The 15,139-nt window shown below is 41.4% G+C and overlaps 1 protein-coding gene across 1 annotated transcript in view; it reads right to left on the bottom strand.

Moving 5' to 3' along the window:
- ITK (IL2 inducible T cell kinase) overlaps window positions 1-15,139 on the bottom strand; it is a 33,986-nt gene that overhangs the window by 7,563 nt on the left and 11,284 nt on the right. Inside the window, exons 2-12 of the mRNA XM_009973064.3 lie at window positions 11,912-12,016; window positions 8,913-8,994; window positions 7,414-7,539; window positions 6,730-6,770; window positions 5,778-5,929; window positions 5,201-5,266; window positions 4,975-5,029; window positions 2,649-2,728; window positions 1,868-2,004; window positions 1,011-1,085; window positions 145-316 (exon numbers count right to left, since the gene is read on the bottom strand). Coding sequence (XP_009971366.1) covers window positions 145-316; window positions 1,011-1,085; window positions 1,868-2,004; window positions 2,649-2,728; window positions 4,975-5,029; window positions 5,201-5,266; window positions 5,778-5,929; window positions 6,730-6,770; window positions 7,414-7,539; window positions 8,913-8,994; window positions 11,912-12,016 — 1,091 coding nt within the window. The remainder of the gene's footprint in view (window positions 1-144; window positions 317-1,010; window positions 1,086-1,867; window positions 2,005-2,648; window positions 2,729-4,974; window positions 5,030-5,200; window positions 5,267-5,777; window positions 5,930-6,729; window positions 6,771-7,413; window positions 7,540-8,912; window positions 8,995-11,911; window positions 12,017-15,139) is intronic.

Here is a 15,139-nt window from a genome sequence, read left to right as displayed (position 1 = left end):
TGGTCTCTCTACCTACTATTTAGATACATAGTAGATAATCCAAGTTTAAATTCCCCATTCATATTCTTGAACAGGATTACAACTCTTTGGTTCAATCTTATGAATCCTACTGGGTTTAATTTTCTTGGTGAATCTACTGCTTACATCAAGACTTTAGCTTCCTCAATGAAATCCTCTTCAGACATTGCTCCTTCACGAATAGTCTTTATGGCTACTTTCGTCTTCTCCAGCAAGTAGCCAAGGTAGACCACTCCAAACTGACCACTGCCAATTTCCTGTACACAGGTGAGCTCAGAGGGATTAATGACCAATTTTCCTGTTGATTGTAAGGGAAAAAGAGTAAGGAACTAGAAGTAAAATGTCAAACAAAAAGCTTTTGTGTCTTAAACATTGAGACAAGACTTGAAGTGAGACTTTCTGGCTCTCCCTCAAATTGTCTGTCTGACCTTTGGTAGCTCATTTGACTAGTCCATGCTGCAGGTCATTTTCAAGAGTAGGAACAACAACATCCCCTTCCTTTCCCCATTTGTCCTGTCTATCCAGTTCTTCAGGAAGATTGTTTATACCATGCATATACGTACGACCAAGCACAACATGGTTTTGAGTTTCTTTGATGTTTCCAAGAGTTATTATAGTAAAGATGACACCAGCAAAATTCTGTAGACAATACTCAAATGGAGGTATCTTTCAGGAGGAACTCAGATTTCATCAAGTTATGCTATGCTCATACACTCATCACCTTTCACTGATTTCAGTGTTTAATGTTGAATTCACTGAGACCCTAGGGTTCTCCTCACCTCCCTGAAGGTACTGCACCATCAGTTTAATCAGTTATCAATGGTAAAAACAAAGATGATAATCTAGTGAACAGTGCAGTTTAAAGATCTGAAGAAAGCTATTTATTGTGCTGACAGTCACATGAATATCCATCAACAGCCGTGGGGATATTCAGAATCACCCAGCTAACCAGTGGGGAGTGTGATTCCCGTGTAGTCATGAGAGTATCATACCGTAGCTCAGCCCTGCAGTGATTGGGGCTGTTTTTCTCCAAGAAGAGACTGCATACCGCAAACGAGTGACAAGACCTGAGTAAGAGAAGAAAAGGTGGGTTCCAGTTATTGTCACAGTCATGGGAAGTGTGGCTGTAACTACCCCATAAGGCAGTCTGAATACTGGAAGCAGATTTATTGTACTGAGTTCTCAGCTCCACTTGAGGGCAGCTGAACCTCTAATCAGACCGTGATTTACTGCCTGCTAGAAGGAAGCCAATTCTGAGCAGTTTCAGCTCATTTCACGTTTTCACTCAGTCAGCAAATGTGATCTGTGAGTTTCTATTAACTCTGATGAAATTCCAAATTATACCTTTTATTTGTAGGATATTTTTGAAGCCCAGGGTTTCCTTTGGTATTCCTGGATGGTAGGGATGGGAGTCTTTGGTGACTCCCATATCTGGCTATGGATCCTGGCCATGTCCCTAACTTTGTGTTAAAGCAAGGCCCAGGGATATATCATCTCCTGGGTAAGAAGGCGCTGCAGTGTAATTCAAACAGGTAGCTTGGTCTGGAAGTAGTGACACACCCCCATGGCTCCCAGGAATGAAATTGCTCTCTATAGTATGTCATTACAACACCTGTGTTGGTCATAGTCAGCCTTAGAAGGATGGCCAGAATGAAGATGTAATGCTGGAAGCTGGCCTGAGATAGTAATTTTCCTGCCATCCAAGTACCAGGATAGTGGAAGAAATGGTGATGCCATTTAACATTTCATTGTAAGGACAGAGGGCTTTGGATCCTTCCTTCATCCAAAACAGTCACCTGGTGGCATGGCAAAACAGCAGTTTCCCTGGTCAGCATCAGCCTTCACTCACCTCCTGCATTGTGCTGGTGATAGTTGATGAGTTCAGGGATGCAGTCAAACACATGCTTTTCTGCCAAGTAATATCGCTTGGGGTAGTCAGTTGTCTCATTGATGTGATAATGCTTTATAACGGGATTGTTATCCATGCTGAAAAAGAGGTTTTCTTTGATGAAAATGAGGTTGCAGCAAAAAGACAGGAATTTGGGGTATAAATGGAAGGGGAGAAAGCAAGCAAGCAAAGGGTAGAACCTTCCCTAGACAGAATGAATGGGAGAGGAGCAAGGAGTGAGCTGCAATTGCTAATGAAAGCTGCATACTTGCATGTTCTCCCTCTCACTCATAGCTAGTCTCATCTCTAGAAAGGCTGAGGTTTCCCAATGAGAGCAGGTTGAGTTTCTCTGACTCTCCTTTCTGAAACAAAACTTTCTGCCCCATCATTGAAACCCTTTCACTAGTCTTGTATTACCCACCTCTGATGAATCCAGCATATAGTCCACGTTGATCCTACTGACACTTCAGCTGGGGGGACAATTTCGTCAAAATTACAACCCCAGTGATGACTAGGGGACTATTTATAGGCATATATTTAGAGGCAGGGAGAACTGGAGCCTTTAATACACTTTGCGAATGGCAGCTAACTCTTCTGCCTTTTTTGGAAGTGTTTTCCTCTGTCATTTTCATGAGCCTTCTGCTCCCTCTTTATAATGCCAAAACAACTACAGAGATTACACTCTCATAGAAGCCATTTCATTGATGTAATTGATGCAAAAAGCTGCTGAGTTCAGCTGTACCTTAATGCTTTGGTGAAAACAGAGACTGTGTACATGCCAGGCTGCCTTGAATCTCTCACCATGAAGGCACCTTCCCTACCCTGTAACAGGAGCAAAAGAGAGAAAACTGGTTAGAGACATGATGGAAAAAAAGAAGCAGGCTGGGGCAAAGCTCTGCTCATTTCAGCCCTGTCTATGTTCAGTCACAAGGATGTGCTAAACATGTAGGAAAAAAAAGTGCCATCGGCCAACTGACAGTGCTTGGTCTGTTCCATGCACAGCTCTGATGGCTGCCCCAGGCCTCCAGGTACACCCAGCTGGTCTCTCTTTGGAGCTCTGTATTTTTAGCTCAGTTTCCTGATGAAACGAGACTTATGTGCTCTTATTGAGTATGTGTGGGTGTGGGGACATGAGTGTGTGTGTCTGTCCCTCCAAGCCTCTCCTCCAGAGATTTTGAACACATTCATTGCTTTCAACCGTATCTGACAATACCGGTGGTATCAGTTTCCAACAAGTTCACTGAAACGGGCAGCTGATTGGAAAGGCAAGCCCCTTTGAACACCCTCTATTGAGAGCAGCTACATAACAAGAGTACAATTTATTCAACACCAGAGACTCTGTATGGGAGTGTATGAAAGATCAATTACCAACATACCACAAATGGGAAAATCTTGACCCCAGTCATCTAGCATCTAAACAGAAATGTGTAGGAAAGCAGGCTTCCTCCACTCTGGCACTCACAGAACAATCTTCCTTTTTAATTTTTCACTGTAATTGTTTTCTCTTCATCTGCATGTTAAAGTGTATCATAGGCCATGATCCTGCAGTGCCAGGCACTAATGGATCATACGGCAGAGGAGAAGATTTAACATCACAGTTTGGATGTAATGTGCTGTGCTGGCCTATATATTGATAATAAATAACGCATTTTTTCTTCTGTTTACAGATAAAGATGCTTTTCATCTGGCATCCCAAGTGCCTGATTATTTCATTCCCTCCTTTACTTTACATAGTAGATTTCCTCCACTTTATATCTCTAATATCCACCCACAATGCTTGGTGCAAACCTAATCCAACAAGTGTACCTCAGCCTCTGTCCCGCCTCCCCAGTGGACTAATTCAGCTCCAGGTGAACCCAGATGCTGAGACTACTCCTGCATCCCCTGCATCCGAGCTGGTGCCTTGCAGCTCTGCCCAGGTGGGACCGGGCCACTGAGCTATAAACCTTCCAGAGTTGTCTCTTCAATGTGTGTCTGCACAACATCTCCTATACCTGCACTATACAATAATTAGCACAGGGAAGCTCTAAAAAGGGTTTCCAGATGCTGCTGTAGAAGCATCTATATCATGCACAGTGAGGGCTTTAGGACTCGTGTCCGTGGCAGCGTGAGGTTGCTTGCACAGGTAGGCAAGTATTGGAGACAGCATCTTGCCTGAGTTCCTTCAAGCACTGTGTTTGCCCTTCTGTCTCACTTGACATCAAGTCTGGCCAAAGATTGCTTGAGAGCTTGGCCACATTTCTGGGGGGAGCTGTGGGAGGCTGCTGCAAGGTTTTGAACCAAAAGGTTTTGCAGCCACACAGGGGTAGCTGCCACAGAAGAGCTGCGTTGGTAGGACCAAAAGGAAAAGTAAGATCACTAAGCCATGCGTGGACACATCCTGTAGGAGTTTATAGGAACTAAAAGAATTTTTAAAACCGCACAGAAGTGCTTTTATTTCCATAAGATACTATAATCCAAGAATCATCACTTTATTCAGGTGACCTGTTAGCTGTAAGAGCTGATTTAAAAACTACGGTTGTGTTTCTGTGGAAAATTTGAACAAGAAGTGTATTCGTTTTATTTTCACTAGAGTCTTCACTGGAAAAGTCTGTCTCAACTGAAAAATTAAAGAAGCATGCTCACATACACACACACACAAAACTAAAAAGAACCACCCAAAATCATACTCTTGGCTTTCAACCAAAATATTTCAGCACAAGATTGGTTAGATTTTCAGAGAACTACTGGCATCTGCAAGCTTCCTGCAGAGACAGAAAAGATGAGCTAAAATCAGTTTTCAGTCGACACAGTGTTCTGAAACAGTGTTTTCCATCAGCCCCAGTTACTGTGTGTGTTTGACTGAAAAAGGATGGCACAGCTTTCTGCCCACACTCAGCTGCTGTAGAGGTAAGGGGGGGTTGCTAGTGGCCCTTTATCTTGCACTGCACACTAAGAGCAGCCAAGGACAGCAACACAGCAGGAACCTGGGGTTCAGCTCTCTCTTACACAAAGCAGCCCTCACAGGCTTCTCCTCATTTGTCATTAATTATTATTGCCCATGCACCCCACACGTAACACTGGTTTACCTCATCCTTGAGGAGTGTTTCTGCTTTGCTTCTGCTGATGTTCTTATTGTACCATCTGAAAACATCAAAAGAGTCTGAGTCAGCATTTCTGCTGAAAAGCCTCTGAATTGAGTGTCTGCAGCGCTAGCAACGACACATTGTGCGGGGTAGGGACATTTGAGGCTTGTAGCTTCTAAAACAAATCCAAGGCACTTAGTGGTACAAGAAAAACATAGGCACAACTTACTCATATATTTGTAGATTTTCAGGTGATTTTTCCGCCAGGTAGCTACTCGGCACATAGCCTTCATGCCTGTTAAAATGCAGCACAGCATGAGTGCACCAGACAGGATTTTCTCTGCATCTGTGGGAGTCAGCCCTGAAAGATTTGCCTCCTCTTTGCATGACAGAAATGCTGGTTGTTATGTATTTAGTAGGGTTACTGGAGAAGGAAACAACTGATTGCACCTCTAAACTTGGAGAGTTTCACATTTTTTTTCCCCCTACATGTATGACAGCAAATATCGGCCTGAGCTAAGCACTGTTTGTTTTGTTTTGTTTTGTTTTGTTTTGTTTTGGTTTGGTTTGGTTTGGTTTGGTTCGGTTCGTTTTCTTTTTAATTAACTTTCAGATCCTTTTTCTTCAGCTGCCTGAATACAAGCAACATCAAAGGGAAGAAAGTTACCATAAATAACATTCCATATCTCTTCTGTATATCGGAGGAAACTTCACAAAAGTTATAGTAGAGGCCAGCATATATATTAATGGAAGAGCAAACTGGATGTAGAAAGGATTTGTAAATTGGCTATTGAAAAAAGACTTACCCATTCTTATCTTGAATCAGCCACCAATGTTCCTCAGAGCTGTCAATCACATAATATTCCTCGTTATATTGTAATGTTAGCTCCTGCGGATTCTGGGCTTCATAGTCATATATGGCCATGACTAAGGCGTCCTTTGGGTCTAGCAACAATTTCTGCATAAATTAGGCAAAAGTCTCATCATATTCATATTCACATTCACATTCACATTCACATTCATATTCGTATTCATATTCATATTCATAAAAACCAGTGCCATGCTCTCTAAAATGATGTTTCCCTGGCAGCATTGACCTCTGGGTTCAAAAGCCTCAAAGCTAGGAAAGCATTCCAGGGCATCTAGTAGAGTATGGTGGCAACATGAGAATTTTCAGCACTTTCAAACAATTAATTTCATATAAAAATTTTAATTGCACAGCACATAGTTTTCTACTCCTTCCTAGGGCAGGATTACCTTATCCTCACAGATGTTTTCCAAACTCCTCTCAAAAACCTCCAGTGATAAAATCTCCATGGCTTCCCTGGAGGGACTGTGCCAATGTCCTGCTGCCTCCAGTCCCATCTGGAGCCCCTACCTTGTCCCATCCACAAGCAGGTTTGGAAAATCACTTCTCTGTTCCTCTTCACAGCAGCTTTTCTCACATCCCCCTACTTCCCCAGTTTCCCTTTCTATAGCTTAAAAAAATAAAATACAGTTGAACCTTCACTCACCATTGGAAAGCTATTTGTGAAAACAAGCTTCCCTTTGCAGGACTGAACTTAACTCTAGTGGGATGCTGCTGATTTATAGCTTATGAACAAATATGGAAAAAGTAATAGAAAAGTCCAGGGAATGTTGTAACAGGTGATATTCCAGGTCACTGCACCGTGGTGAACCTTTTTGAGGATATATTCACCACTTCTAGTTAAACACCCAGGGCACTAAGGACAGCTTAGTGTGCCTCATTGCACTCACCCGGTTGTCTTCAGGAGTGGGAGGAAGAGGCTTCTTTGAGGCTGAAATGAAATCAACAAAGATAATTTGAAGTAGATCTGGACAAAACCAGGGGAGAAACTATCAAGGTAATGAATTAATAAAGGTGATACAAAACCAGTGAATAGCAAACCTTGGTCTTTTAGATTAAGACATGCCAACAGCCTGCACCTACACAGTGACTCTCAGCCACACAGCATGGGTTTGAAGCTGATGTGCTTAAGGAATCACCCAGGTACAAGGTCAAAGTGTCTTGGTTGAAGAATGATAGAATATGCTTTTTCAGGAGACAGAGATTACACTGGGCTGTTGAAACCACAGGGGAAATATGGCTAGGCCAAAATAGGACACACAGGATAGAATGTGTATATCTCAAGAAAGTTGTTATTATGGTTTATTGACTGACCACAGTGGTCCTTAGTTCTCCTTCTCATTGCAAAGACAGCACCAAGCATCACATAGAGGAAAATATTAATTCAAAACAAAGAATGCCATATACAGTAACAGACAAACTAGAATAAGGAATATCCCAAGAAACCATTAAGAAGTCTTTTGATGGAAATGTAACATGACATTCACTGATGTTCAGTATGGAAAAGATTTGATCCTTTACTTTGCTAGCAATAAATATTTTCAAGGTCAGGGTGGTCTTAACAAATCCCATACCATTTTTGGTGGGGTCATACTCCACACAGCCAGCTGCCATCTTCTCTGTCTGAGCACAGCATCTCCACTTGCCATCTATCCAAAAATCTGGATGACACTTTGAAAACAGGCTGTTGTTTCTGGTTTCTGGAAAATGTTAGGGGAAGAAAAAGGAGGGGAAAAATTCATTTATTTGCTTTCACATCAGCTCTGAAAGACATCTAGAACTGAATGGAAATAACCTGCACTTTAGAGAAGCTTCTTATTCTTGTCAAACCAGGCTTTGGTGAATATTATCAGCCTCCTCCCTTAATGTTTTCCTTTTTCCTGAAAGCAGTGAATGTCACCACTGATATGGAAGAATAGCCTTTGTGCTGGTGATGGAGCCCATACCTCCCTACTGTGGGAAAACAGAATCCTACCAAAGAGACTCTCTCTTTTAAACTGATAATCACCAAAGCCACGGAAGGAAGGTCTCATAAAATGAAAGACTACAGCTCTACAGTATGTATATATATAGGACATGGACACTTGCTGCTTTGGCTTGGTGTTCAGAAGGAGCTGTACAAGCTGGCCTTCACCAGCATTAAACATTTTTTACACATGTAAATACCAGTCTTGAATGTCTGTATGAGTGATTAAAAGTCCTTCTTTTTGAAGCTCAGCCTCTCTATATGTAATAATAATTTTCCTAAAAAGAACAAAAAATTTCTGTTGGTCTGTTGCAAGAGACTATTCAGATTGTCCAAGGGAGGGGAGAGTCTCAAGGTGTTGAACGAGAAGCGGTGATAAAGTAGAAGCTTGGAGCAGGTGCACTCCAGAAGGGGAGTGACTGGTTGCAAGGGTAAGTGCATGAGCTTAATAATAACTCCATCAGGCACAATGTTTACAGAGTGAACAATACAGCAGCTTGTGTTATAAAGCACTAAAAAGTTATGACAGAAGCCTGGTGCAATTTTCATGTAACTAACACCTTTCTTATGTCAAGTATTATGGTCCATTTCTGCCTGCAGTGGTTAGTTATTGTGCCTTCACTTCAGAACCATTGCAGTGAACCACAGCACAATTCAGGAGGTGAACAGGAAATGAAAGCTGCCCGCAGAAATGTTTCTTAATAACCATGATCCTCTAAGAAGATTGTAATCTAAACAAAAAATCTGCTAATAAGAGATGAGAAAATATTTTACGCAGAAAAGATTGATTTTTAAAAAAAATTAACTACAGAAAAATCCACATCTTCTCTTGAATAAGAAGCCTCAAGTTACAGTAGCATATTAATAGTTTATCCTAGAAAGAGGCAAATAAAGCATTCCATGTCCAAATGTTCCACTGCTGCTGAAAACACACCCACCAAATTTACAAGCAATTTGATTTTATAACCTCATTCCCCATTACCAATTTGTGTGCTTAGATATAAGGCATTGACTCCTCTTGCACATTTTCTCTGCATTATAGCTTATGAGAAAACTGGTCTGGGATAAGTAACCTCAACAATTAGGTGAGCACAGGGGTTTTATTACCTTCTTTCAGTGTAAAGACCCATCTCTGCCGGCTCTCACGATTGGGTGCAAACACGTAGAGTATGTGGTTATCATGGACGACCTGGAGAAGGGCATAAAGAAAGGAGCCAGCCATTAGAAGCCATCTGAGATGCGCTGGGCACGATGGAGTCACTGAAGGAAACAGGCAGCAGCTCTCATACCAGTAAGTTATATGCAAAATGATGATATGGGGAAGTGGAGTAACAGGGCCTGTTCAGAAGCATCTCTTAAGCACATTAACTTTTGATTATTTAAAACGGAGTAGAAATCCCCATCAAGAAAGAATTCTAGACAAGCAGTGTTTTAGATCAATTTTATGTTGTTAAGAAATGGCCATGAAATCAATGGAGACGTAGCAATTTAAATCTGCAGAGGATTCAGCCCGTTACTGACTGCAGTTTATCCTCCTAAAGCATCTCTGGGGAAATGGCATCCGTTTCTTAGCAGTTTCTTGTAAAATACCTTTACTTAAGATCTAAGAGTAAAATTTAGCTTTTCTTGTGTCAGTGTAAATCTCAAGCAACTCCCTGGAGATTATTTGGATTACCTTTACTCTTCAGACTTTTTAATAGCTTTCAGTAGGATAATAGAGGAGAAATAGGAAGCTGAGGCAGATGAACAATGAGCATCAAGATGCTGTTTTCATCAGCTTGGCCTTAATGATGAACAAATGAAAGGAGAGAAATACAGAACATTTGTGAAGTTTCAGACCAGGGAGTAAAATCATCACAAGAACCAAAATGACTCAGAAACTGAATCGGATGACTACATTTGGGCCTAAAATTTGATGTAACATATAATCTATATTCCTCTTCCAATATTTATCTCAACAATTTAATTCCAAATGGGACTTGGTCTCTTTGATGCTTTGAAAAATGTTGACCATTGTCTTTAAACAGAGGTTTCTACAAGACAGCAGCTGTTTTTAAAAGTTTCTCCAGGGTTGTAGATGAGGCATTGCTGATTATTTTTAAAGAACAGGAAACATTTGCTATCTTTTGGCCTGAAGCCCTTGCAGGCACACACAGACAGCCATGTGACTCAGTTGCTTTCCATGCTATGGAGAGATAAATTATAACTTCTTTTAGAAAAAATAGAAACAGAGGAGGAATAATTCCTACTTATTTAAATCCACTCCTGTTGATATTATTATTTTGTCTGTATAATGTTTTGACAATCTAAGTCAGATTTTGAAATATGCAATAAGCAGATCACCAAAAGACATAGTCATGAGGATGCACAACTGCACAAAGTCACTCATTTCATGCCTCTCTGCAAGGGCCTTACTTGCCAGATAAGCCACACAAAGCCAAAAAGCCACTGGTGGTTCTACAGAAGATTTACATCTGGGTGCAGCCAGGATATTTTTTAAAAAACCCCAGACAATAACATTTTACAAAATACCACAAAACTGACTGTGGGACAAAATTTAGATTTGCTACAAGCAGCAGCGATTAGCATGACCTCAGCAGAACACTATCCATCATGACTGCTCCATTTTTTCCATCCATCCCACCAGTACTGGCCATTAACTTCACTTTATTTTGCTGTTCCTACAAGCATTGGAGATACAGAGATAGAGATTTTAAACAGAACAAACAGTTCTGAGCATTCTTTCCTTCTCTAGTCCAAGTTCACTCAAGTTAAGAGCAGTTGAGGTTCCCCCACCAAGCCTTCCCCCAGCCAGGCAGCTCCTACCAGCCCCCGTTAAGAGCTTTCCTGTGGGGCTGCTCGTTGAGAGCTGTTTGCAGCGTACAACAGCATCTTCTGTGGCTCCCAAATGCCCATCAACAAGGACGTAACACTGATCATCTGGTTTCTTGAGCACTCATTAGGCACCAACATAGCAACATTTTGTAATATTCCAGGACAATTTTTATGATCCTGGATGAGGACCACCCCAAACTGGAAGGAGGGTTTCCTGACCCAACCTAGTCTGGGAAATTTCCTCTCCCTTCTTATAACTCTGCAAGGAAACATTTGCCAGGGCTCAGACTAAAGCATGGTGGATATGCACTTTTACCGTTCAAATTGAAGCTGTAAGAGACAACTCTACAAGCTACTTCATGATTTTTCAGAATGACAATACCAAGCCAAGCCTCCATATTAATGCTGATTTTGAGATAACAAGAATGGAAAAAAAAAGAAATCTTGCTTTATGGTTGACTTTTCTCTTTATATGAATTTACCTATCTTTTTTAACATTGTGTACCTGGGTCACAATCATTAGCTTTTATCTGAAAATCTGAGTCCAGATGATTCCCTCTTTTAAAGCCATCTGTGAACAGAGATGGCCCTGTATTCACCGAAATCCGTACACCATAATTATTTTAAAAAATACTGTCACCAGTATGATAAAATTCTGATATGTGGCAGCACAGGGAATAACATAATAAACTGGGAATTTGTGTTGCAATAACTGAGCAAATATTCTGTGGCATTATGGTTACATGACAGTGTAAATATATCCTATATGTATTAATTGTTAACACTAGACAATGTGTTCCTCATCCTAGAGCTAGCACTGTCTGCCTTTTGGTCATTAAGCCATCTCATCACTAAAAGCCATCTCTGTTCTTGTCTGGAGCAGTCTCCCTAATGCATCATGTTCACCAGTTTCTGATGCAAAGGCCACTGAATGTATTTAGTTTCAGAACAGGTGAGCGGGCCAAATCCCTGAGTGGATTCTGAGTGTGAAAGATGGGCTTTCTCTGAACATTGTGTTAAGCAGGGGATAGGATTAGAAGATCTAATGATCCTTCCCAGCTTAAAACCAAAGAGCACAGGAGTTTATGGATCTTGTAATAACACTCAGTCTGTGATTCCCCAGTTCATTTCAAACCTCAGTCTGCTTTTTCTTCTTTTGTCATTATTCACCCTGGTGTTGGGTTCATTAATGACTGCACTGTGAGGGAGAATTTTATTGAAATAGAAAATGAAGTGATATCTCTATTAATATGGCCAACAGACAGACTCACCTGGAAAGGATATTTATACTGACAGGGAATGATGATGTCACTTTTCACAATTTCCACACATTTAATCCTGGAAAGTTCCACAGAACCCTTCAAAGTCCTTTTTTTCTGAAAGACAGAGAAAAGCACTTGGTTAATGCTAATTATTGTAGATTAATTGAATAATTAGACAAGGCTGTCATGTCCACAGGAGATTTAATTTTAATGGAGCAGAAGCAAATTAACTGATTATTATATAAGACATTTAAAAGTATAAAGAATCATTCTCATATATGGCACTTCTATATGGATTGCACATACACATTCACATATGCACATACATATATTTCAAATCAGAACATGGATTCTTTGAGAACCAGTTAAAACCTTTGGTTGACATTCAGGTTCTATTTTTCTCTTCCAACAAAATGAAATGCTCTTTTATCAAAAAAGAACTATTTTCATGAAGTGTTCAGTTTACTAACACTCCTGTTTCATATTGAAAAGCTATAAAACAACAAATATTTTATTAAAAAAATATTTGGGTACTGCGAATTTCAAAACTATGCATTTTATATAACATGTAACATTTTTACTGCATCTATTTTCCTAGAAACATAACACTTCTCTGGTTTTGCTCTGTTTGGGGTTTTAGCTAAGAAAAAATAACAGTAAATTTTTAAATAAATAATATCCTCAATAGCCTCTGCTGTGTTACTATTCATCATATAACCAGATAACAGTATGGACAGATAGGAGAGAGTAAGAAAAGAACAGATATCCAAGTATCCCAACTACCTCGGCGTACCCTATTTCCTATTGAATCCTCACCCTGTAGTCCCTTGGTGAGTGACACTCAGCTTTTGCAAGAGCGGGGCAAGGCAGACACCAGCACGGGGCAGGCAGGAGCTGAGCTGAGGCTTTGGTATCTGGTGCACGCTTCTGAAGGATTCACTACAAATGAGTTTGCTGTTCGGAGGCAAACTGGTTTCCTGTTTTGATTCGTTTTCAGTAGGGATTAAACACTAGCTGTCTCCCAGCTCAGCTTTGTGACAACGTGACGGAAATCAGTGAGATTTAAGAACCCCCAAAAACACTGCAGAAGCTTCTGTTTTTCAAATGCAGATGACTGTCAACAGGAGAGAGCATGAACTTCAGCAACTGTGTTGTACCCGTCACGGGTTATCACTCAGAGACACAGCAAGACTTCAGCAAACTTCTCGCCCTCCCTTGGACCCCCAACCCAAACCTTTGTGTTCTTCACCTTCCAGCTCCTTCTCGCCTCTTGCTCCCTACATCACCATGACCCTGCAGCTCTGCCCCGCTGGCAGTGGCCATCCCCACCACTGTGCCAACCCTCACTCCTGCTCTGCTGCTACCTTTCATCATTAAATTTACCGTAAAACAGGGAAGCAGCTGATGCTGCTGGAGATGGGGTGAGGTTTGCCACAGTGTTACTGTCAAACAGCCTCAAAAAAGAGAGGCCCCAAGGCTCCTCAAACCTCATTCTTGCACAGTTTGTCTATTTTACTTTTGTATACTTTGATTTGAGGAAAGAGGGAAATTATTACAGTGTGGTCTCACATTGCTCTTGCTGGACTTTGCTGGTGTATTTGGTTTTTGTAGTTGTATTTTCTTGCAGTTTTTAACCAATGCCTCTGGATTTACTGCCAGGACCATCTCCTGTAGACAACATCTGCCTATGTAGCTCTACGGGGTGGAACGGGATTTTCTTTATATGTCAATAAACCCAAGGCTGTAAAGCACCCCTAAATGTAAATACCAATTAACTATCTAGAGTATTGTCAAACCTTGGAAGGCCTTATTGCACCCCATTTTCACCATCTATTTTCTTTCATTCTTGTCTATTCACTACTTTCTTCCAGACTTTGCTTCCTCTGTCTCTTCTCCACAACCTCCTCTATCATTTGTTCTGCCCCTGGGACTTTTACCCTTTTGAGGAGACACAAAACCATTTATTTCCTATAAAACCCTTCAATTTTTCTAGCACTGAACCCTCCTTCATCTTATTCCTTTGAAGTCTCAGGGCTTAACCGCATGTGCTCCTCCTCTGAGGCTTTAGGAAGCGATGCTGTGCCAGTCACACGCTTTGCTCTTATCTGCAGAATGGTTTTTGTTGATACCTTTCTGGACTCTGCTGAAAGACAGGGTCCAACCTTCTCAAGGAGCTTTGTGCAGTCGTCCTGCAGCTCTCATCACCTACTGTGCCCCTTTTAATCACATAATTCAGGAACAGAAGCTCGTCGTAATCTCATGTTGAAGTGCAACATCAGGGTGCATCTCCCAGGCAGTGCATGGCCCGGCAGAGCCTCAGCAGATGGTTCTTTGTTGATAGAAAGCAATTATAGTCCTGTAGCAGCACAAACAACTGGAATTACTACTCACAAACTAGGCATTACCCAGAAACTGGGCTGGAACCTAAACATAGCCCTGATTTTGTGATGCTTGACTGCACTTTAATCCAACAAAAGCAACCGGGCCATTTGGAAGGGAGAAGAGAGGAAAAGCCTCTTAAAAATGGTTTCCAAAAAACCTCAGAGACTTGTTCCTAAAAGGGCGAGACAAAACATGATGACAGATCTCCATTCATTGTTTTCAGTCTGCCCAGAGTATAATTAAGTAGATGTTTTTATCTTGTTGGTCAGAAAAAAACATCAGTGGTCTTACTGTGTAATGTGTGTGGAAAGATAACCAAGGCAAGCTGCTGTCCCACGGGGAGAAGTACAGTGTGCTGCAGATCAGTCTGTCCTGTTTTACTTCTTTTGGTCTGTTATTTGCAATATGGCAATTCTGGGAAGGAAAGCTAACAGCTCTGAACAGAGCCAGGTGCATCACAAGGCCAATGTGTTACCCTCTTCATCTTTGTTATTTCACCTCCTCTTGCCACACAGCTCCAGCAGCTCTTTCACTGATTAATCCTTTAGTTTGTGTCTACTGCATAAATTAGATGACTCCTGTGATTCCTATTTGACTTAGATACTAGGACAGCTGGCTATGGGACAACTGATTCAGCCCTGCCCTGCATCACAAGAAGGCATCTCACCATGCTTGACTGAGGAATGAGCATCTATCACAGGCTAAGACTAACCACCAACACTGTTCCTCACCCACGCCATGGCAGCTTGGCCACCCAACAAAAGGGATTGCTTTCCACCAGCTCATGGTCTGGGGCAGGGGAAGAAGTGGGGATGTGGAGCCCCAGACGAGAGGGCAGCAAGCACACAGATCTGT

The sequence above is a fragment of the Tyto alba genome, unplaced genomic scaffold (genome assembly GCF_018691265.1).
Source record: "Tyto alba isolate M040663 unplaced genomic scaffold, T.alba_DEE_v4.0 Super-Scaffold_17, whole genome shotgun sequence".
Classification (NCBI taxonomy): Eukaryota; Metazoa; Chordata; class Aves; order Strigiformes; family Tytonidae; genus Tyto; species Tyto alba.
The sequence above is the reverse complement of the archived record's forward strand: the minus strand, read 5'-3'. Positions and strand labels throughout refer to the sequence as shown.